At 46.6% G+C, this 22,588-nt stretch overlaps 1 protein-coding gene across 2 annotated transcripts in view; it reads right to left on the bottom strand.

Moving 5' to 3' along the window:
* Window positions 1-5,726: 5,726 nt before the first annotated feature.
* SLCO2B1 (solute carrier organic anion transporter family member 2B1) overlaps window positions 5,727-22,588 on the bottom strand; it is a 59,199-nt gene continuing 42,337 nt past the window's right edge. For both annotated transcript variants that reach the window (XM_066620652.1, XM_066620653.1), the window contains 8 exons: window positions 19,736-19,850; window positions 17,577-17,741; window positions 16,499-16,691; window positions 14,643-14,802; window positions 12,233-12,402; window positions 11,148-11,212; window positions 7,249-7,369; window positions 5,727-6,177 (listed from right to left, as the gene is read on the bottom strand). In XM_066620652.1, coding sequence (XP_066476749.1) covers window positions 6,057-6,177; window positions 7,249-7,369; window positions 11,148-11,212; window positions 12,233-12,402; window positions 14,643-14,802; window positions 16,499-16,691; window positions 17,577-17,741; window positions 19,736-19,850 — 1,110 coding nt within the window. In that variant the 3' untranslated portion in view covers window positions 5,727-6,056. The remainder of the gene's footprint in view (window positions 6,178-7,248; window positions 7,370-11,147; window positions 11,213-12,232; window positions 12,403-14,642; window positions 14,803-16,498; window positions 16,692-17,576; window positions 17,742-19,735; window positions 19,851-22,588) is intronic.

Here is a 22,588-nt window from a genome sequence, read left to right as displayed (position 1 = left end):
AGGCTGGAATCAACAGACTAGCACTCAGCATCGCCCTCTGCTGCACAGAACGCAAAGTGCTTGCTCACCACTGCTCAAAAAATCAGCAAGACTGATTCAGACTTCTAAGAGGCAAAGTTACAGGCAAGCTTTTGAATTAGACAAGAACTGAGACAAGTGGCATAGCTAGAGGGGGTGCAAAGCACTAAGTTTCACAGGCACCTGAACGTGCCATGCAAGTGGCCCCTCCCCCTCAGAGCCAATCCAGGCAGTGGAAGCAAAATGGAGGAAAATGAGAGCTGGACCAGGAAATTTCAGCATTGTACTTCTCTTGGCATAGTGACCTCTATGGCCTTCTCTATGGTCTTCACCTCTCGTGATGTCACTTCCGGTCTCCAAGAGACTCTTCTGGGTTCTGCAGCTCTGTTTCTAGAGCACCTGTTTGTAGTAATGAATTCTCTATTTGTTACTACAGACAGTTGTCCTAGAAACAGAGCTGCAGAACCCAGAAAAGTTTTTCAACTATTTTCAATGCTGTGCTCCAAAGCCCCACAGCAGAGCTGTGGACCAGCGTGCCCTCAATTTTGTCACTGTATAAGCACAGGCACTCTGGCACCTCCTGGATCCTTGGAGTCTTTATGGCCCCATTTTGAATGTTGAGTGCTCTCTCTCAAGTGGCCATCCAAAGCCAAAATAACTGGGCCCTCCCAATCGGGGCTAATAATCTAGAAATACTGTACTGGAGCTTGATTATAACCCTAGATTGGAAAGGCCTTGGGCACAAGACTGATTTGTTACTCTAAAGCAGTGGTTCCCAACATTTTTTGACTTGAGTACCCCTTGGCAGCCCATTTCCATAAAGTGTACCCCTCATATTAGCCCTGCAAGGCATTCTAATACAGACCTGTCTTTTTCCGTCATTATTCAATTCTTTTTCAAGTACCCCTAAAGGTCCCGGCAAGTACCCCTGAGGGTACCCTTACCCCAGATTGGGAACCACTGCTCTAAAGGAACATCAACAGACTCTTGGAAGTAAAATGAGCTTATCACATTTCCCAAGATCAAACTTAGTTCCTGCCAGAAAGTATTGATGGGCAGGTCCAGGGAGGTGTAAACCTTTCCTGGAAGTGAATTTGTCCTTGTTACCCAGTATGGCAGGCTCAATTTTGTCTGTGGGGATTAATGTGGTTTCCTTGTCTCTTTGACCTCCTCTTGCTTTCAGTCATTCATCACATCTACTTACCCCGTTATTAAAATCTGGCCCCACCAGGTGTGTTCATCCATCTCACTTTGTTAAAATCCCTGTATTAAGTGGCAAGGAAAGGGCAAAAGAAAAAGTGGCAAAAGTATGATTTATTATGCTATGTACATAAGATTTATTTTAAGATTAGCTTAAAGGGCACATTTCCTCCCCCCCCCCCGCTAATGCCTCATCTGTTTGCAAGTATTATGCCCACCCCCTCCTCCTGGATAGGATATGCTGGGCAGGATAGATCCACACTCCCTCTGGGGCAGACCCATGCCACAGCCCACAAGTTGGCCATCCCTAACCTAGAGAACACATGACCCTGGAGCCTCTGACTCCCCTCTCTCCAGTTCAGGCAATGATGCACGACAGATGCTGCAGGCTCTCTGGTTCATCTATGCCCTCCTCGCTGCACCTCTTTGATGAACCCAGGCAACCCGCAGCATAAATCAGGACCTCTGCCTTTGACACCAAGCTGAGCAATGCTGTCAAATGCACAGTGTTCATCTCACAGTCATTGTAGTGAAGAGGTGACAATGCCTTAAGTGTGTGAAGGATCTCTGCTTCAGGCCCCAATGACACAGGTCTCTGTGACTTTGGAGCTGATAATGAAATATGTTGTGCCATGGCGGAGGGTTTACCCTAGTCTAACAGGGCAAAAATACCCTTGAACTACAGCGATATAAGTTGTCCTCACACTTAATCCATGTTTCTTGGCTTTTTGAGTTAAAATGAACTTTGCTTAATGAGTTTACGGTAAAAGATGAAGTAAACTTTATTGTTTTTCTGCTTTGTTCTGCCATCTCTCCAAAATTCCTGCTTAATTAGGATTACCTTTAAAATTAAATTCCAGAATTAGAGAATGCCCAGGGAGATGCTGTTATGTTCAGTCCCTTCATTATTTTTCTCTTGCTGTGGTACCAGTGCAGACACGTTTATCTGTAAACACTGCTGAAAAGAGACTTCAGACGACTGCGCAGGGTGGCCACAGCATCTCTGTGCAGGCTTCAGTGGCTTCAATCCCAAATCCGCACAATCTCATGCACAGGGGCTTGGTGGCCACCCTGTGTATATGACGGCATCAATGATGTTTTGTGTGGTCTTTTTGATGCTGACTTGTGCGTGGATAATACATAATCACACACAGAGTCTTGATCCAAAAGGGACAAAATTATCCAATCTAATTCCTCTTACTGCAATGCTGTGGTGCCAACATGGCATACACTACACCCTGCAGGGGAGTTTTGGGCTCTGGAGACTGCCTCGGGGCAAGAAAGCATTTGTTTCCTTGCCCCAAGGAAGGCCCCTGCTGGCCCAGTGGATCTACTTGAACCTGCACCAATTATACAGGTGGTGCAAGTCTGACTGGGCCCATGAAACTGAATCAGGCCTAGGAATGGGGTTAGGATTCGGGGGGGGGGGATGCTGCTGCCGCTGCCACTGAACCCACTTCCTTCCTGAGCCCACTACACCTTCCTCCTTGTTCTGCCCCCTCCCTCCCCCTTCCTGCATGATCCTACCTGGGGAGGCAGGTGACTGGTTTCTGTTGCCGCACAGAGCTGGCCGCTCACTGCTTCCACCAGCAGCCAGGCTGTGCGCTCTGACATGTCGCCTTTTGCAACTGCTGGAAAGCAAGTCATACCACTGGAATGCTAGTTTGGGTGATGTAATGCCACATTTGGACTGGGCTGTGAGTAGGGCACAGGACTGTTGTCCCCCATTCGGTGGCATCTGGTAACCCTAAAAATGACCCATTTCCCTACCCAGCATGCAAAGCCAGCCAAGCTGAAGTGGTTCCTGTGGCTGGCCAGCGCTATGCGTCTCTCTTCTCCACGAGGCCCAGCAAGATTGCTCATTGTTCTGGCTTGAATGGTTAGGAAATTGCTTCAGCCCTCCTGTGTCAGAAATAACTTTGCCAGCATCAGGGAGAGTACTTAGGCTGCCCTTTCCTGTCACAGCCTGCAGCAAAATCACCAGAAAACAAGTGCCTGTCCTTGTCCATGGAAGGAAACCCAACAACTCCACAGAATCTTTGCAAACAGCAGATTTGTTTTCCACACACATCTGGTAATCACTAAAGAACAGCTGCCTCCAACAATGCAAGACAATATTCAGGCCATATCTGTCCACGGGTCTCCTGCTTTAAAGTTGAACGTTGTCCCTGGCAGAATCAAGCACCTCCAAGGCTTCACTGTCAAACCTTTCTGGTAAGGTTCAAAGTTTAGCCCTGGAGTCCCTTGCCAGGGACAGAGTCCAGCCCTATCTCTAGTTAAATGCATTGGCCAGAGTTCCTTTGAACATGAGCAGAGTGCCTTCTTGGTAGCATTGATTACCTCATCTAGATTACACAGAACTGGCATTCAGGGGAAATATGTTCACGTTGGGACAGGAGGGGATATTGCCAGGCTGAGTCAGCTGAGAAACTGAAGGTGGTACAGAGGAAACTCTTAAATTTCTCAGCTCTGTAAAACAACCCTCACCTGTGCTAAGCATGGACCACCTGTAAGCTTATCTTGCCATAGCACTGAGAGGCATTTCTCCACCTGTAGAGTTATGTACCTTTTGTGCAACACTAACCCAAATTATGTGCCAAGAAAAGCTACAGTCTGTGACTGAAATCCTATCCACACTCATCTGGGAGGAAGCCCCATTGAGTAGACATGTTTTTATATTGGGCTCTGTGACTGGGCAATGCCAGTTCTTTTGCAGAATTTGTCCTGTTTTTGCTCGTCATGAGGAAGGGCAGAAATGCACACAGAGCCCCGAGGCAGAGAACCAGAGGGACTGCAGCTCAAAAGTAGAGCAGCAGACGACGAGCCTGCCGAAGCTTGCCCGGTTTCAACCCCCAGGATCTCAAGTTCAAGCTGAGGCTGAGAAAGAGGCCCTGGTGAGCTGGGACTGGTCAGAGCAGCCGCACCCTGGTTGATGGACTGACGCTCCGACTCAGCAGAAGGAAGCTTCACCTGTTCAGGTAGTCCTGCTTGCTGACGTCTGGGACTTCCGCACATCCATCTCTCTTTCTCTCTCTCTTCCCCCCTCCCCCACACAAGACTTGAATTAAAAAGAAGCTTGTTGAGACTGTCAGAAGGGTGAATCCAGTAGCATTTCCAGTGTTTGCCTGACATGACGATGGCTGTAGCCTTTGTCAAAAGGAAAATGCTCCAAACAGCAGCCTCCTGGAGAACAGCTGACTGGTCAGCATATCTGACACAAACCCCAAATAAATTCATAATCCCAAAGATGCATTTTTTAAGAAGCACTCTTGCATTCCCCATAAGGAGCACCACCACTCATCACCACTGTTCTCTCGCACAGTCTGTGAAACCCAGTTGCTCCACGGCTGGTTTTCGGCCCAGCCAGCACTAGATTCGGATGCTGGAGGGGGACAGGGGGCAGGGGCAGCAATGCCTCTGTGCTGCCTGAATCCACAGCCCAAGAGCTTCTGCTCTGGCACAAACACATGCACCTCTCTCTGGAGGGCAGGCGAACAAGCAGTTGCACTTCTGTTCCCCCTTCCCTTAACTCTCCATGCAGGTGCCCTGCAGCCTCCTTTGTCCACACCCGTTCTGTTTGGAATGCACAGGTGCAGGAGACGCTGGAAATGCAGCACCCCCAGCTTATGCAGACAGAAGGGCCAAGTGGGGATCTCTGCAAGGACAGGGCAGGCAGGCTCCAACTGGCCTTTCTCTGCCTGAGACTGTAGTGACAGCCACTGCTAGACCCAAGCCAGATAGGACCATGATCGGACTCAGGACAAGGCAGCTCCTTATGCAACTTGTGTCACCTGGGCACGTCAGGGACGCCGCAAGGATGCCAAGAGAGAGGGGGGAGCAAGTCTCAAGGCAGTGCGTAGCCAGGTTGCATGCAGCGAACCATGGAGGATGGGCAACTGTTAGTGGCTCAAGAAGCTCCTTTCATGGGGGGCTCCATCAGGGGCTCTCAGCACCCTGCCTGAGAAGAGGGGGTGAGGCACAGGGCGATTCTCCCTGGGAAAGATGAAGACGGCATGTGCTTGAAGTCCTGGAGAAGGCACAGAGAGTGCAGATCAGAGCTGGGAATGCTAACCTAGAGGAAAAGCTGGCAGACATGCAGAATGGACCCACATCGCTCCAGATGCTCCCAGGAGTGCCAGCTACCCAACTCCATCCAGGGTTCAAACCTGTACTCTTGTCCATAAAGCAACTTCCAGGGCTCTCTCTCATCCAGATGAAACCAGAACCTATACAGAGTTGCACCCGGAGAGTTGCATCTGCCAGCTTGGAGAAGTGAGGCACAAGCACAGGGCAAGGCATGGATGAAGACCGCCTCCTCCCATCTTGCCACAGTGAGCAGAGGACCCCTCCCTCCCCACTGCTACTCACCTCCATAAAATGGACAAGAAGAGAAAGCCTAGAGGTGAAGTCCTTGGTGGGGGTAGTTCCCCCTCACCTGAAGTTCCCTTTGTGTGGAGAACTCCCAAAGGAACACTGTTCTGGTGTCTTTCCAGGAAGAAAATATCAGGTTTTTCATGAAAACAGATATTCAGGTATTTATTACTGGTAGACTGATTAGTAATTTTAAAAAAATGTTTCTCTTTCTCCTGTCATCACATGGAACCAGGGCAGTGAACACCAAGCTGTATATACAGTGGGAGGAAAGGATACAAGTGCCAAAAGTGAACATGGCACAGAGAAGGTGCACCTGTCCTCAGTCTTGTCCAGCCCCACTGCAGCTGGGGCTGAAGAAAATGCCCGGCGCTTGACTCCTTCTAGCAGTCTAGAAACTGAGACTCCCCACAGGGGGATCAGGCTTTGGATGCCACGGCAGCCCCTGGAGAGCTCTGGGCAAGGAGTTATTCCTGTGGTATGACTTCCAGTTGGAGGGCTCGTTTCTCCTTCCGCCAGAAAAGGAGGTACACAATGCAGTAGCACAAAAAGCCGCTGATTTCAAACACCAGTTGCACGGCCATGAACCTGAGGGCCCAGAAACAGAACGGAGTGCATGAGCAAGGCTGAAGGGGCTGTCCTGAAGCCCGGGTCCCAGGGCACACAGGAAGAGACGGTCAGGGCTTTTAGCGTGGAGTGTGTGATGCAGCCTCAGTTCAGCATGAGGGAGGGAGGGAGGGAGGGAGGGAGGAGGTAGTACAACATCCATCAGCAGGCTTCTGTGGGTGCAGCCCTACTGGGATCCCCAAACCCGAGGCACCCACTTCCTAAGGATGCAACATCTCTTCACGTCAGCAGTCTGACCACCCCCATTCCGCTTCTGGCCCCAACACCGACCACGACCTTGAGTGAGGCTTAAGACCTGCCAATTCTTTTACTGGAGTTGATCCCAGGGACCTGATTAGGGGGTTTGGGTGGGGAGGAGGGAACTCATGTCTTCTCCTTCCTGTGACCAGGGGTGCCTCCTGCTCTCATGGGCTATTCCTTGACAATCCTCTTTTCCTCTCCCCTTCCTCTTGCAAAATAATTTTTTTTCTGTTCTTGTTCAGCAGAGATTAATGTGTTACTTTTGAAGCAAACACTGAATTTAGAGGATGTTGGGCACACTCCTAATACAACCATTAATGGTTAATTTTTGATTTTTCTCTGTAAACCGCTTTGTGAACTTTTAGTTGAAAAGCGGTATATAAATACTGTTGTTAATAATAATAATAATAATAATAATAATAATAATAATAATAATAATAATAATAATTTTTCCACATGCATTCCCAGAACCATGAGGGCTAGAAACCTTTTAAGAAACAAATGCAATCTGACACTTCCCCACTCATGCACTGTCTTCTGCTTGTAAGAATCATTGCGTCCGATGTTAAAATGTCTACAGACCAGCCCGACTCTTCTTTTCCTTCTGAGGGAAGACCTGAGAAGAAGATGCACCCTGCATGGCGAGCAGACCTACCCAAACCTGCCACCCCGCATTCCCAACTAGCTTCTCTCTTTCTGCGTCCCCACAGCTCTGCCACCAGGCACTCCAAATGATCCTTCCCCAGCCCAAACCAGTGGACCATCAACAGGGCAAGAAGGCGGAAGACCTACCTTTGCCGGAATAACGTGTGGTCGTAATACCTGCAGGCGGCTTTCTTGTCACACCTTTTCTGCCACAGGAGGCAGGTTGTGTCAATGATGCTGCCATACAGCACTGGCGCAGGCAACCAGGCTGGAAAGCAAGCAAGGGAACCATACTTTGTCACAGATCTACACAGGAGGGAACTACACTTGTTTCTATATACAGTATTTAAACTACAATGAATATGATGGCAGATCCCATGGGAATCCACATTAGGGCTCACTGCAAATCATCCTTGAGCACTTGCACCCCTTTACCACACAAAGACTATCCCACAATGCCCTGTTTTGCACACTGAGCTGGAGTCGCTATTCAACAGTCTCCTGGTTGTTCTTCCAAAAAATGCAAGGACTGCATCACGGTCTGGTGGATCCACAGACCTTGGATCTCCTTGACCTGGAAGTCGCAAGCCTCCCCCCCCCCCCCAGCATAAGGTGGACGTGAAGCAAGAGGACTCCAGAGGAAATTAAGGTTTGTTGCTGCACCCTCAGCAGGCTGCAAAACACTAGAAGCACTTGTCTCAGGATGAGCAACCAAGGGCCATCAAGCCACCAAAAAAAAGTCTCTGACAAAGCTCCCTGCTTCCCTAGGTGAATTTAGGGTACAAAAAGCTGGGCCACTGACTCGTAGTTCCTTGTCACTGTTGCTCTCCATTCATGGATCTGCTGTGTTGAGCTACACTCCACCACTCCTTCTGCTCCACAAGGACCATGTGCCAGTCAGCACCCAGGACAGGTGTCAGATGGCTCTCTGCCTTGGTCCCCTCTTTCCCTCCCTGCATGCCCATTAAGCAGCCATCCATGCACTTCTTCCCTTGGGAAAGCAGCCTTGGAGCCCTTGGAACTAGTCACCCCTGGGCCTGCTTTCAAGCCCTGGTCTACTTTTTGCCTTACTCCATGCCAGGAGATTGGTGGTCTTAGTAACCAAGCTCCATGATTTCTGCAACACTTTGAACCAACACCAGTAGATACAGATAGGGAACCTTGGTTTCTGGGGAGCCCAGCTATGGGTGCACATTGGTGAGTTCTGGACTTTTGTTCTATTTTAAGATGGTTCCAGGGGGAGACCTGAGGTCAGCCCCAGGCCTCCAGTGTGCAATTCTCCCTAGCCCAGAACTCAGGACAAGCACTGCCTTTGAACAGCATTTAAAACTGCAGAGGATTTAAAACTAGGGGCTAGACTTCTGATGGAGAGTTGCAATTGAAGACTGTAACTCCAGTCCTGTGTGAACTGCACTGGCTTTGCACCTACCTCCAAGTTCAACTCAAGGTGCTGATCGTGACCTTTTAAAGGCCCACAGAATTTGGGCCTCTGCTTTCTCAAGCAACACCTACTGCCAAATGAACCTACCTGCCCATCACAGTTTTTGGGATGGCTCTGCTCCATATGCCATCACAGACTGAGACCTGATTGGTGGGAAAGGGTCTTCTCTGTGGTGGCCTCCTCACTTTGAAACTCCCTCCTGCTGGGGGTTTGTGGTGCACCATTTCATCCAGTTTCCAACAGAGCCCTAAAAATACCTGCCAGACTTTTGGTGGGGGCCAAATGAAACTGCAGCTGCTGACTCACTGATTTTACTGCCTGGCAAGTTTGATTATGGCGTTATGGTTTTATTGTATTCTCTTGACTCAACTCCCATCTGCTTATCATCAATTTTTCTCCTGTCAAATCTTAGCCTGCACTCACAACTGACGCTTCTGTTATTTGATGCTTCTTAGAACTGAGAACTGCTCCCTCGTTGCTAACGTTTCGGCGTGGACTGAAGACCTTTTTATTTCAAAAAGCTTTTAATTGTTGACAGGCTGGCTGGCGTTCTTGCTTTTTATATGAAAATCCACGGGGTTTGTTTGTTTGTTTTTAGATTTTTTAATTATTGTAAATTGTTTTTAATAATTGTTTTTAATGTTGTATTTTTAAAGTGTTGTGAGCCGCCTTGTGTGCCCGTTGGGCAAAAAGGCGGGGTATAAATTAATAAAATAATAATAATAATAATAAATGATTTGCATTTCCTGCACGTATTAGCTGAATGCCATGTCTTTACTAGTGCAAATCCACACTGGGTTTTAAAAGGGCTTTCATACATTTGTGCATATTTCATTGAGAAAAGAAGCAACATTGACAGTTACAGACTGAGGAGTTCCTGACACTGGGAATCTGCCGCCCCCAACAGTTGACAGTTCAGCATCTCGTTACGCTACCTTGTTCCAACAGCTTGCACAACAACTGCAATGTCCCCACCACCCTCTCCAGCCATGGTGCTGGTCTGTATTCTTCTTTGCTGCTGATGTTGCTTTAAATTTGTTACAAAATTTTTAATGTTAATTAACTCATTGTTTATTAACGGCTTTGTTGGCTGCCTCGAGGGGAGGGGGTCCCATTTTGTGGGTCAGAAGAGCAAGAAATAAAGTTTTAAAGGTGCTCGACTATGCTAGTCATGCCCAGATTCAAAAGCAGCCCTGAGAACACCAGAAGGCATCTCTTCCGCAGCATGCAGAGCCAGGTGCTGAAAAGCAAAGCTTCCTGCTTAGATCCAAGGTCTGAGTTTAAGCTAGGCTGGTTTGCACACACTGATGGTTCTGAGCCTTCTCCATGTTCTGTTCTATAAGCAATGCCAATTCAGTTAACATTGTACAGAGGTTCTGTCCCAAGGAACGTATATATTTGCATCAAAACCCCATCGAAGCCCTGCTACTTTGGTCAGCATTAGACTTTATACTACAAAGGAGCAGTTTGTCTTGTAAGATTCCTAAATGAATTTTTAAAAAGTGCTGAGATTTCACACCAGCCCAGGGTTAATCCTGTTAGGTTATTGTCCAGGCAGCTATTGGCCTATGTAAAAAAAAAAACACGGTAGGAAGTACCCTTTGAGATGAGGTATCAGAGATATCCCTAAACTCGTGTTCAGGACTGTGATTGGGGAAGAAAAAGCAGATATGCTATGTGGAGCATGTCATACTCTTAGGGCCAGATTCTGCTTTTCAATGGCAGGGATGCTGGCCATCTTTACACACTGATGAACTCTGCCAAAAGCATAAAGGGGAGACAACCTCCCATGTGTTTATATTCACTTAGCATTTGTTCTGATGATCCTGGTTACAGGGAGGGACAAGGAAGCAGTCTTCAGGTTACAGGGGGCCAAAGGGCATCTGGCCCCTTTAGCTTTAACGCCAGTGTCCTTCACAGCAGTTTTTGAAGTGCTGCAGGAATAATTTGACTAAAATTGAGGGAAAGACAGGAGGCTGGTTTTCTGGATTCCATTAAGGGCCCTCCTTTTCTCTCCATAATTCAAGCACCACAAGGAGATATGGAGAAAGCTAAGTTCCTCCACTATTGGAAGTTCTTCTTTTAACATCACTTTAGCATCACAGATTTCACAGCCTCTGGCAGTTAAGATCTCTTCTGGCTTCTAAATACAGTTGGGTGAGTTTTCAAGTTCATCTCAGCACTCAAGCTAGTTTTTCAGGGCCAAATGAGTGAGATGCTACATTAATCATGTTGTTTGGGTCCTCCATATTTACACACAAAAAACAAACAAGCCACAGGCATGGGGGGGAGGCAGTCCAGATCAGGACCACAACATAATGAAAGAGTATTTAATCCTTTGCTCCTACCACGACCTCAGTCCAAACTGATCTGTATCAGGGACAAAGAATTAAAGCAGCCTTTCCCCATGCTTTACTCCTGATCTTGATTGGGGACACCCAATTAAAAAAAACCCACACACCCTCAGGACCAAACAGTGTGACTAATGACACATCTACATGATTTTTTCTCATCTAGTTTGGCCTCAGAATTTGAATAAATGCAACACACATGTTCAAATGCCACACATAGCCCCAAACTCACACACCTCTCACCCGTGACTTACCAGCTACCCTGATCATCAGGAACTGTATCCCAATGGCAAATGACTTGTCTTCAGGCCTGACACTTCTGAAAGCAAAAACCAGAAAAGGTTTTGTGGGAACCAGGCAGAAGCATGGAGGCAATTGGCACTTGGGAGCCCCCCACCCCATACAGGAGAGCAAGGTGGTCAGAGGGGAACAGGAGTTTCCTATTGCTCCTCTTGCCTGCCCTGAAGATAAATCAAAACACCGAAACAGTCTGACTAAGCTGCTGATCCCTTTCTTCTTCTCCCAAATCCCTTCCCTTGATATAGCAGGAGCAGGTTACAGAAGGTGAAAGCCCTCCTTCATGGAGCCACAGATCATGAAGTTTGTACTCAAGTTTCACAATCTCTGACTGCAAATGATGGAGGTGGTGTGAAAGCTCTGATTCAAGTTGAGCCACATTCAGGTTCAGATCGAGGTTGCTTTAATTGAGGGCAGCGTTTGCATTTTGAGCTCCCTTCTCTTGAATACACAGCCCATCCCTAGCTTAGAGAAGTCACCATATGGAGACTTCAGCTTTCTCTGCATGATAGATGTAAGAGGAGGGAGACCAGCTCTAAGCCAAGGTGTCTTTTTAAAGTGAAAGTCTCTTCCTTTTTCTTAAGAGATGGTACCAATTCTCCCTTCCTGCCCCTAGGACCTGGAACTCCCCTGGAAACATCTATGCAGTCATTTTCTTGCTCTCTTTTCTTTGAGTATCTCCTCAAAAATCCCATTTCTCTCCATGGAGCTTTAATCCTCAACCCCTATTGCACTGAGGCTCAAATATCTGTGCCAGTGTGTGCTCATATTCATTCCGCCCTTCTTATCCTCCATTTGTTATCTCTTTGGGTCAGGGACCAATCTGCAAAGTGTTGTGGGGTGTATATTGTTGGCTCTTTATAAATAAAATACTAAGATGGACACAAACGGGACCCTGAAGGTCAAACGGTCTCTTTGCTCCCCTTCTTGAATGTCAGCCAAATGAATACTGTATAGCAAATTCCCAGGATTCATCCCACTGCAGAGAAAAGACAAACTAAGCATTGCATTTCTGTTACGTATAATCATCTCTCTTGAGCACCTCAGGATCATCACAAAGGCTGGCGTGTGAGCGAGGCTTGCCACAAAGCCAGATATGCAGGCAAGTGTCACAAAAGGAACCAGGAAGTGAGCACACTGAGAGCCGCAGCTTCCAGGAACAGCATAGCCAAGAGCGTTCTTGACACTGATGCAGTTACATCTGCTGAAATTCTGAAGGGGAGGGGGTAAAACAAATGGGAAATAAGGAAATTAGAGGAGAAGGAATGCGAAGGCAATTGTAAAGCTGATTCATTCTGCCTCCCTGCCATCTCCCTACTTTGAAAACATTCTGTTTTTGACAATAGTGTAGCTAGTGGGGGGGGGGGCAAAACAGCAAGCACCGCAATGCACTGTGTAATCAGCTGTATGGCTTTCTCCCTCCCCCTCCCCCGTATGGCTCCGTTTGCCCCCCCGCCGGGAATGGCTCCGAAGGGAGGGGCCACTCACCCACCTCCCTGCCAGGCTGAGTGCTCCGCCCCCCTCCAGCTACACCACTGTCCAGCAGGACCCTCCTTATGTTCATAAACTTTAAAACGCTTGCTCAGCGTGTGTACACTTGTCTACATTCTGCTACCGATACATCTTTTTGCAGAGGTTTGTGCTATTTCCACAGTTTGCTTGACCAGAGGTAACCATGAAGCCAAGGAAATATGCCTTTCACCAACCACTTTCTACTCTCTTAAACAGTATTGTCAAAGATTTCCAGCTTTAGCATTACTGCTCTGCTTCTGCTCCTTTGTGGAACTTCAAGGTAGCAGAGGTGCTGCGTTCTCTTGTCTTAACTGTTACTGGGAAGAAGAGAGGGGCTGCTGTCTTCTGAGCACTTGCAACTCTCACCTTGCATGGCAGTTATTTGCAAAGCTGCAACTGACTTGGATGTGCAGAACCAAGTCTCAGAAGTAGGAGTGTGTGAGGGGGAGAAGAAGCGACCCATTCCTCTTTGCAGGAACCAAAATCTAGGAATTCAACAGGCTGCTTTGTGTTTGATGTGGAGATTGGCACAGACATGGAGTCCTTATTTCTACTCACACTTAGTGGTAACAAGAGCTGCTCACAGCCAAATCCTGTGATCAGGCCGCATTGACAGAACGAGGGTTCTGGCAGCACAGCCTGACCTACTGCACTGCGAAGTGTGACACCAAGTAGCACGTGTAGCTTGACTTCTGCCAGAAATGGCAAGTGGTGCCAGCTGCTGGAGCCCCTGGTGCCAGTCAGCGGTGGGGGTGGGCTGTGGGCAGTGAGGGGAAGGGAGTGGGAGGACTTGGGGCATAATTGGGCAGGGAAGAGGGGTGGATCTAGCAGCAACAATGCATGCCAGATCTAACCCCTCCGTTTTGAACCTCCCAGTTCCTCAGACACACCACCTCTTTTGATGGTGTATGTCTGGAGAGACTCATAGGTGGCCCCAGTGCTTAAACTGGGGCTTAAACCCAGTGCTTAAAAGTAGAAATAATTCTTACTTACCTCCCATTTGCTCTTAGGACCCCCCCATAAGCCCTATGCCACAAAACGTGCTCTGGCCTTAACATATCTGAACATGAGAAAAGTTCCAGCATGTTTTAAGCAAGGAAGATGGCCTAAAGGACCGTTCCTACTGGCCAGTAGCCCACATTCCAAGTCTCACCACTACCTGTCAAATAGACGTCTTCACTGCCAAACAGACAGTTTCATCAGAAAGGAGCCCCTGAGCCCTATGCTCCATTTATGGGCTACTGCAATTTTCTATGTAGCCTGCAAGGCTCAAGTTAAAACACAACTCAAACATTTGCCATGCTGTTTTGTTTTGCTTCACACTGGGTTTGACGGTTGTGCATCACTGCCACTGTCCTGTTCCAGGTATCTGGGTGCACCCTTTCTTTGTCAGACAGTCAGTCAGTCACAAAATCACTGTATCAGTCAATTTGGATCTCTCATATCACTTCCTCTGCATCTCAAAGACCCTTCAGTTCACACCTGGGGCACACACATACACACCCCACCCCTGGAGGCGGTACATGCTGCAATGGAGCTGATGGCAGGGAATAGGATAGGGGTTTTAGTGTCAAAAATTTGGGTTTCTTTCCTCTTGCTTCCCTGTTGCTGATCTTCCAATCCCGTTACCATCTTTTCAAGTGTCTCAGAGAATCGGTGTTTCAAACAAGAGGTACTGGCTCCCAAGCCTACCTGAGAATTTCAGCTACCGACCTCCAGTGGGGATTTGTTGTGGTTACGTGATTACAGGTGACATACAAAAGTGTGTAGTGACCACCCCCTGGCCACGCAACAAAAGCAACTTCAGTAGGGAAACCTTGAGCAGGGAAGCAGCACAGGCAGGGGCATCAAACCCTTCCCCAACGGCCTGCTCCCCACTCCCAACCACTCTCTCCCCACAGGGTTCCGAACGCTCAAGTTTATAAAGAATTTCTACTCACCGCAACCTTATTTGTGTTTTCAATTAAGTTTACAACTGTGCAGCCAGCAAAACAAGGGGAGACGTATTCAATCTTATCCTGACCACAGACAGGGTTAAAGGCCGAGGCGGAGCAGCTGCACATTTTGTTACACTCAGCAGCTGTTTGTATAGTTTTAGAACTATAGAAGGAAGAAGAAGGTGTTCCTAAGTTAAGGCACAACTTCAGAGGAATTTTGCATCTTTATGTGTGCAAACACAGACAAATATTTCTTAGGACTGTAGTTCAGTTTAAAAAAACTAAGGCTATAATCCTATCCACACTTTACTGGAGTAGACCCCATTGAATACAGTGGAACTTACATCTGAGTAAACATACATAGGATTGCACTACTAGTCACTCATATGGGCTGTAACTGAGTAAACGGACACTTGCAAATAATCAAATGTAAAGGAAAAATGTCATCTTTCTTGATTTTTAGATGCTGGACACATCTAAAAGATGCTGTCACTCACACCAACACTAGCTCAAAAGAGGTATACCGTCCTGTGTGAGAGGGACAGATGAATACCTTTCCTAAGCCACAGATTGGTAAATAGATTACATTCTAATAACATTTTGAAAAATACATTTGCTGCCTAATTACCCATGGGAACCTATTTTAAATCATCTAACACATTGACTAAGTTTTGCAGTCTAGCATTTATCTTGTTAATTTCCCATCCATCCATGACTGTGTCCACTTGAAAGCTTTTACTTGTTGAACCATCTTCCATGTCAGTTTCCATCAGCTCTTTGCTTGTGGACCATGTGCATGCTGTGTCTTTCAGAAACAGGTTAAGACAGGATGTGGTGGGTTACAACCTGCTTGCATGTCTTGCCATGTGAAAGGAAGGCGATGTCTGGTTCATTAGCAGCTGGGGTTGATAACTGCTTGCAGAAGCTGACCAGTCCTGACTAATCAAATGTAACTTGAGTCTTGTCGGGGCAGCATAATTATTTCCAGATCACAGAATGTTAGTTGGAGGTGATCTAGTCCAAACCCCTGCTCAGTCAGGCAACTGATACAGCATCTCTGACAAGCAGCCATTCACCCTCTGCTTGTAAGTATCCACAGGCTCTCACAGGCCCATAAGGCTGGCTGTCAGGTCATGAAGTGCTGCTTTGACGTTCTACATTTCTGCTAAATTTGGTTTCTGATGTTGCTGCACTCCTGGTTTCTGATGTTGCTGCACTCCTTCTGTGTCCTGCCCAGCATGACCACACAACAGCAATTACCATTAAGAACTGGATTAGGTAGTAATATTAGCTATAAAGCATTTGACCACTAGGTCCTGCACAATAAATGTTAAGAACCACCAACCCTGTCCAGATGCTTATACTCCAAAAAACCATGCAAGTAGGAAAGGGCGAGGAACAGACACAGAAGGAGAAAACAGTGGATGGAATGAGGCAGAGGTTAGGCGTTCAAGTCTCAGGAGAAAATGCATCTCTTCAGATGAAATTTAAAGGCTTGCAAGGAAAGAGAGGTGCAGATGCCTGGGAGGCAAGGTAAATTCCAAAGACACAGGACAACAAGAGTATGGATAGGGATGTGATACAGAAATAGTAAGCTGAGTTTCAGGCAAGAAAAAGGTATTTGTATGACAGAGATAGCAGGAAAACAAATGACAAAAAAGGCGAGATGGGACCCAGAAACAAAGCAACATATTTGAAGATCCCTGGATTAAAAAAAAGTGTTCCTTTCCCTGCTTGTCTTCTCTTTTCTGTTCCTAGACCAGATGGCATTGGGGGGTGCGGAAGGGGGAGGGAAGGATTCTCTTAAAAAAATAAATAAATCAGTGTAAGAATCTGTTTTTGGTCCAAACTTCACATACCTTCCAGTGCTGTCAAGGCCAGCAATCCTCTGTGTCGGGCAGCCCAAGAATAGAAGCGGTATGTCAAATAAGACGCAAAGAGCCATAGAGAAGATACACATGGCGGCCGCCTGCCTGAGACTCAGGTGGCAGTTCTTAATGATGGCACCACCTAGCACTATGCCAAGCATGCCTGCTGGTATGTTGACACCGCCTGTAGGACAGAGGAAGGGAACGGAAATCAAGTGTTCTGCCACTTGGGACAACCCCTGAACTTCCTCCGAGTATGTTCCTTTCCCCAACACAGCCCACTCCTGCCAAACCAGACCTTGCAGAGGGGCTTCCAAATGCTCCAGGATTGGTCTTATTGTGGTTACACTTACTTAATGTTTACTTAGCATAATCAATATGCTAAGGGTTCAACTGGAGAGTATCTCCCCCCCCACACACACACACACACCTGAGCTGCTGCCACTGAATGTCAGGCTAGATGGTCCTGATTCAGCAAGGCAATTCATTATTATTATTATTTTTACTTTAAGTGCCTCCTTTACTAGAACTGGAATGGGGAAATGGGAAGCAATGCATTTATGAAATCTTGTGCCTTGCACTTAAAAGGGCTGGCTGACTTGGCAACCCTTGGGATACCTGTGAACAGGAGCAAAAAAAAGTTATCTGTTTAAAGCAGTTCACTGGCAGCACAATCCTTCCTGCAGTCATAGCAAGTGGGTGCTGAGTGTGCTATGGAATGCTTGCACCAAGGCAAGGGCTGGTTCTTGAAAGGCTGCAATTCTCAGTGGAACCACATTCCTCTACCACCTGTGGCAAGGACTTTGGCAAGAATGGGGAAGGATGTAGCTTCTGCCCTGCATCTGCCACTCCCCTCCCCCACCTTTGGTTGTTGTTTGATTTGAGTTTCACACCCTGAGGAAGCAAGCTTTGCACCAAAATGGAGCCTTGTGCCATTCGGTCACACCACTACTCCTTGCTGCACACACTGTGCCAAGGAAATTGAGTCGATGATGCCTTTCTCTACCCAAAGGGACTGGGTGCCAGAGCCCTAGAAACTCTTTAGTGAGAGTAAGAAAGTGGTACACACCCAGAAGCATGTTGGCAAAAGATGCTGTCAGGTTGAACTGCCTCTCGAGGAATTTGGCCAGGAAGGTTGCTAAGCCAGCAACCATGCCAGAGAGATTGATCAGCGCCAAGACAACCACGACAAAGACTGGATTCCTCATATTTCTCACCAAAGCCATAGGAAACACTGCAATGGAACAAAAAAAAAAAATGAGAACACACAATGATGAACCAAGAGCAGATTTTTCTCCCTTGCTTCTCCATCAAACCAATTTCCCTACAAGGCTGTTTGTACCTAAAGGACACATAAAATTTTAATGATGGCTCAGTCTGGAGAATCTCCAAATATCTGGTGCTTTTATAAAATGCTGCATGCAAAGCAATATTAAAATCCAATAAGACAAATTTAGCACTGGGAGAAGGGCAAAACAAACAAAGGCAAACAAGGAAGAAGTAGGATTTCTGTTCCTGGGGCGTTTTGAAAGAGCAAACTTCTGTTCTCACACACATACACAACTAGTTCTCTTACCACAGTCTCTAGATTTCTAGAAGGAAATTAGCTAACTGCTGCTCAAATCTCTTAACCAGGTTTTGTTCACACAACAATACAGATAGGGCATGGTGGGAAACTGAGGGTAAACTTCCTAGCATATGTCTTACTACAGACAAACTGCCTTAAGTGTTTCTATATGGCTAATGTGGATTGAACTGCATTTTTAAATTAGCATTTTACTAAAAGTAAATTTTACTAAACGGAAGTTACCCAAGACAAGCAAGAAAAGATAACTAAAGAGTGTTTCAGGATTGGGTCACAGTATCAGTGACCTGGGACCTCACCCACATGGGTGGGGCAACACATATGCCAAAGCAATGACTAGCTTGTTAGCCCATAAAACAGAATCTGCCCTCAAAACTCAGTGTGGGGGAAAACCAGAAGAAAACCTTTGCCTCTCACTTGGAAGCATCATTTTTCTGCTCTCAGCTTGGTGCTCACAACAGGGTTTGGTGTCACAAACTGCCAGCGGATCCCTCTGTGTCCACAAAAGGAAAATTTTAAGTAGCCCTTCCTAAGTGTGAGATTGATGATGGATATTTGGGGTTACACATAATTCCAGATGAAATAAGGAGAAAATGTATAAAATACATTTTTTCTTGCAGTAATGCCTTATTTTGACCCAGATTGACAACGGATTTCAAACTGCACTGCAGGGAGCCAAGCGGGTCCCTTTGTGAGAAGGCCAATAACAGCAGATGGTTTTGCCCACCCTGCTCCGTCTTCCTCCCCATCTGCTTCTGGGGAGTGCCAACCTGGCTGTTTTTGAGGATAGTAGTCTGAAGAAGCTTCAGCTACAGCCTCTTCAGACTTGGGAACCAACCTGAACCATCAATAAGCTATGTGTTTTTTCCACTTTTTCCCTCTGTCTCTGTTTTTAACCTTCTTGCCTTCTCCCATTTTTTCCTCTTCTCTTTCACTCTTGTTTGCTTGAAAAGAAATTCCCCAAAGTGCCAATGAAATATCCTTTGGATTTGGATTCAACCCCATTGTGGATCCTCCCAAGCCAGGAACTGAAGATCAGCATTTCAAGGCACTCACTCAGCTCATGGAGGATGAGAATGTCTGCCAAATAACTTGGTCAATGCCTCAGATGACCTGACTTTGAACCCTAAAATGTGTCCCAAAGACTCCTGCCACAGGATACAGGGGTTCCTTGGTGCTTGAATCAACACAGAAAGCATTCCTATGGGTAGCAATTTGAAAGCCCCTAGAGAGGTGGGAACATGCATTGCAGGGGGTGTGGATGTGCTCTTCTTTCTTAGCATTGACCTTCTGGAATGTGCCCATCTGGGATAAAGTCCTCCACTGGGCCCCCTCCCATGGCATCTCTCCCACCTCCCATGGCTGTGCACACTTCAGCAGTACATTTACTTCCACCCAATGGTGCCCTGGGCACAGCCACTGTTACCAGTATTGAGGGCTCAGGAGTCGGCCAGGCCAAGCGGGCCCTCTGACATGTGGTGGCTGCCAGCAGTGTTGCACTTTGCCAAAAATACAATTCCTGAGCTTGTATGACTCTTACCACCTCTGGTGTATACCGACAGCCAGTTCTTTCATGGCTGCTTAAAAAAGCCTGTCAGGTGAGCAGAGCAGAAATCTCAGGTGGGCAATATGTGTAGACTTACTTTTGAGGAACTGTGTGAACGAGAGGTTTTGCTCTTCGTGAGCTTTAGCATTCATGTCTTCCACGAAGTCGTCTTTAGTCACAGTCTCTAACGTTATCACCTTTTGCGGATCCTCCTAGGAACAGGCAAACAATGCTAGATCAGACATCACTCCTCCGGGTACCACAGGGATTCATTTTATCCCCATTTCTTTTCATCCTCTACACTAAAGTGATCACGTGGAAATTAGACCAAGAATTGTCTGATATTGGAGCAAGACTGGCAGAAGAACCATGAATAATTTCAGATATGGAGATGATACAACATTATTGGCTGAAAATAAGGAAGACCTGGAAAAAGTTATTCTGAAAATCAAGGATGAAAGTGGAAGAATTGAAGTGAACCTTAACACTAAGAAAACAAAGATAATGACAACAGCAGCAGATGGACAAGTGATATTTAAAAATCAACAATGAAAAAACTGAATCAGTCCAAGATTTTCTCTTCCTTGAAACAAAAATTGTTCATGATGGCAGTTCAACACCTGAAATCAAACACAGGATAACTTCAGGCTGCACTGCAATGGTCAACCTGAATAAGATCTGGAAAAGTAAAGATACCGCCCTAAATACAAAAAGAAGACTTGTTAGTCTTCCCTATAGTGATGTATGGGTGCAAGAGCTGGACAGTAAGAATATACCATGGACAGCCAGGGCAACCAACAAAAAAGTGCTGGAGCGTACAAAACTAGATGCATCATTAGAAACCAAAATTCTGAAACTACAGCTGACTTACTTTGGCCATGTGTGAAAATTCACTAGCAAAGTCAATGATGTTAGGAATAGTCAGTGGAACAAGAAGGACAGACAAAGAACATGCTGGCTCAACACCATACAAAGATGAAGATCCAACAACTGAAAGAATCTGTGCTTGACAGGGCAGCATGGAGATCTCTCACCAATAAAGCTGCCAAGAGTAAGACTTGGCTGAACGGCCAAAGAAGTTGTCCACCACAAACAGGAATCCTGTGCACTCTGGATTATACTCTGAACCACAATGGTCAGGCAGGCACGCAACTGGTGGACATGCAGAATAGCCCTGGCCGGTGGGGGGCTTTGCTACTTTGCCCCTGCTGCAGCTCCAACCCAGAGCATGCCCTCTCCTCCATATGATGTTTAATGCAGTGGAAACGTATTTTCTAATTAAAACAGAGTAGGGGCATAATTGAGATCAGAACCACAAAAGGGAAAAATATTAGTGCCCTCTATGCCCTCCCTTGTTCTTTTTCCATCCTGTTTCAAAATAACCCAGTGTTATTGGGAAAACAAGAACAAAACACTTGGACCAACACCACACACTTTACAGGAAAGAGGAGTCAGACAAATTCATGAAGGAATCCAAACTACCCTGCTGAGGACAAGCCATGGAGTTCTCTCCAAACTGGCAGAATGGGCAGCAAAATGGCAGATGTGTTTCGATGTAAGTGTAAAGTCATGCAAATTGGGGCAAAAAAAATCAGTACTTCACATATAAGCTGATGGATTGTGAGCCGTCTGTGACAGATCAGGAGAGAGATCTTGGGGTGGCGGTGGACAGGTCAACGAAAGTGTCAACCCAATGTGCGGCGGCAGTGAAGAAGGCAAATTCTATGCTTGGGATACTTAGAAAAGCTATTGAGAACAAAACGGCTAATATTATAATGCCGTTGTACAAATCGATGGTAAGGCCACTCATAAGAAACGTAAGAACAGCCCCACTGGATCAGGCCATAGGCCCATCTAGTCCAGCTTCCTGTATCTCACAGCAGCCCACCAAACGCCCCAGGGAGCACACCAGATAACAAGAGACCAGCATCCTGGTGCCCTCCCTTGCATCTGGCATTCTGACATAGCCCATTTCTAAAATCAGGAGGTTGCACACACACATCATGGCTTGTAACCCATAATGGATTTTTCCCCCAGAAACTTGTCCAATTCCCTTTTAAAGGCATCTAGGTCAGATGCCATCACCACATCCTGCAGCAAGGAGTTTCACAGATAGACCACACACTGAGTAAAGAAATATTTTCTTTTGTCTGTCCTAACCCTCCCAACACTCAATTTTAGTGGATGTCCCCTGGTTCTGGTGTTATGTGAGAGTGTAAAGAGCATCTCTCTATCCACTTTATCCTTCCCATGCATAATTTTGTATGTCTCAATCATGTCCCCCCTCAGACGTCTCTTTTCTAGGCTGAAGAGACCCAAACGCCATAGCCTTTCCTTATAAGAAAGGTGCCCCAGCCCAATAATCAACTTAGTCGCTCTCTTTTGCACCTTTTCCATTTCCACTATGTCCTTTTTGAGATGTGTTGACCAGAACTGGATGCAATACTCCAGGTGTGGCCTTATCATGGATTATAATATTAGCCATTTTGTTCTCAATACCTTTTCTAATGATCCCAAGTATAGAACTGGCCTTCTTCACTGCCTGGATGCCTTTAAAAGGGGATTGGACAAGTTTCTGGAGGAAAAATCCATTATGGGTTACAAACCATGATGTGTATGTGCAACCTCCTGATTTTAGAAATGGGCTATGTCAGAATGCACGGGCGGGCACCAGGATGCAGGTCTCTTGTTATCTGGTGTGCGCCCTGGGGAATTTGGTGGGCCACTGTGAGATACAGGAAGCCGGACTAGATGGGCCTATGGCCTGATCCAGCTGGGCTGTTCTTACGTTCTTTGTCAATTCCTGTTCACAGCATCACTTCATCAAGGCAAAGCCTCAGTCTCTCTGACTTTGGGATTAGCAGAACATTTACAGTTACTGGGTCCTCTTTGCAGATTTCATTACGATGAACAGTTTTCTCCTGGACTCCCTGCAGGCAAATCAATTTAA

The sequence above is a fragment of the Tiliqua scincoides genome, chromosome 3 (genome assembly GCF_035046505.1).
Source record: "Tiliqua scincoides isolate rTilSci1 chromosome 3, rTilSci1.hap2, whole genome shotgun sequence".
Lineage (NCBI taxonomy): Eukaryota > Metazoa > Chordata > Lepidosauria > Squamata > Scincidae > Tiliqua > Tiliqua scincoides.
Note: the sequence above shows the minus strand (reverse complement) of the source record. Positions and strands in the feature narration are given on the sequence as shown.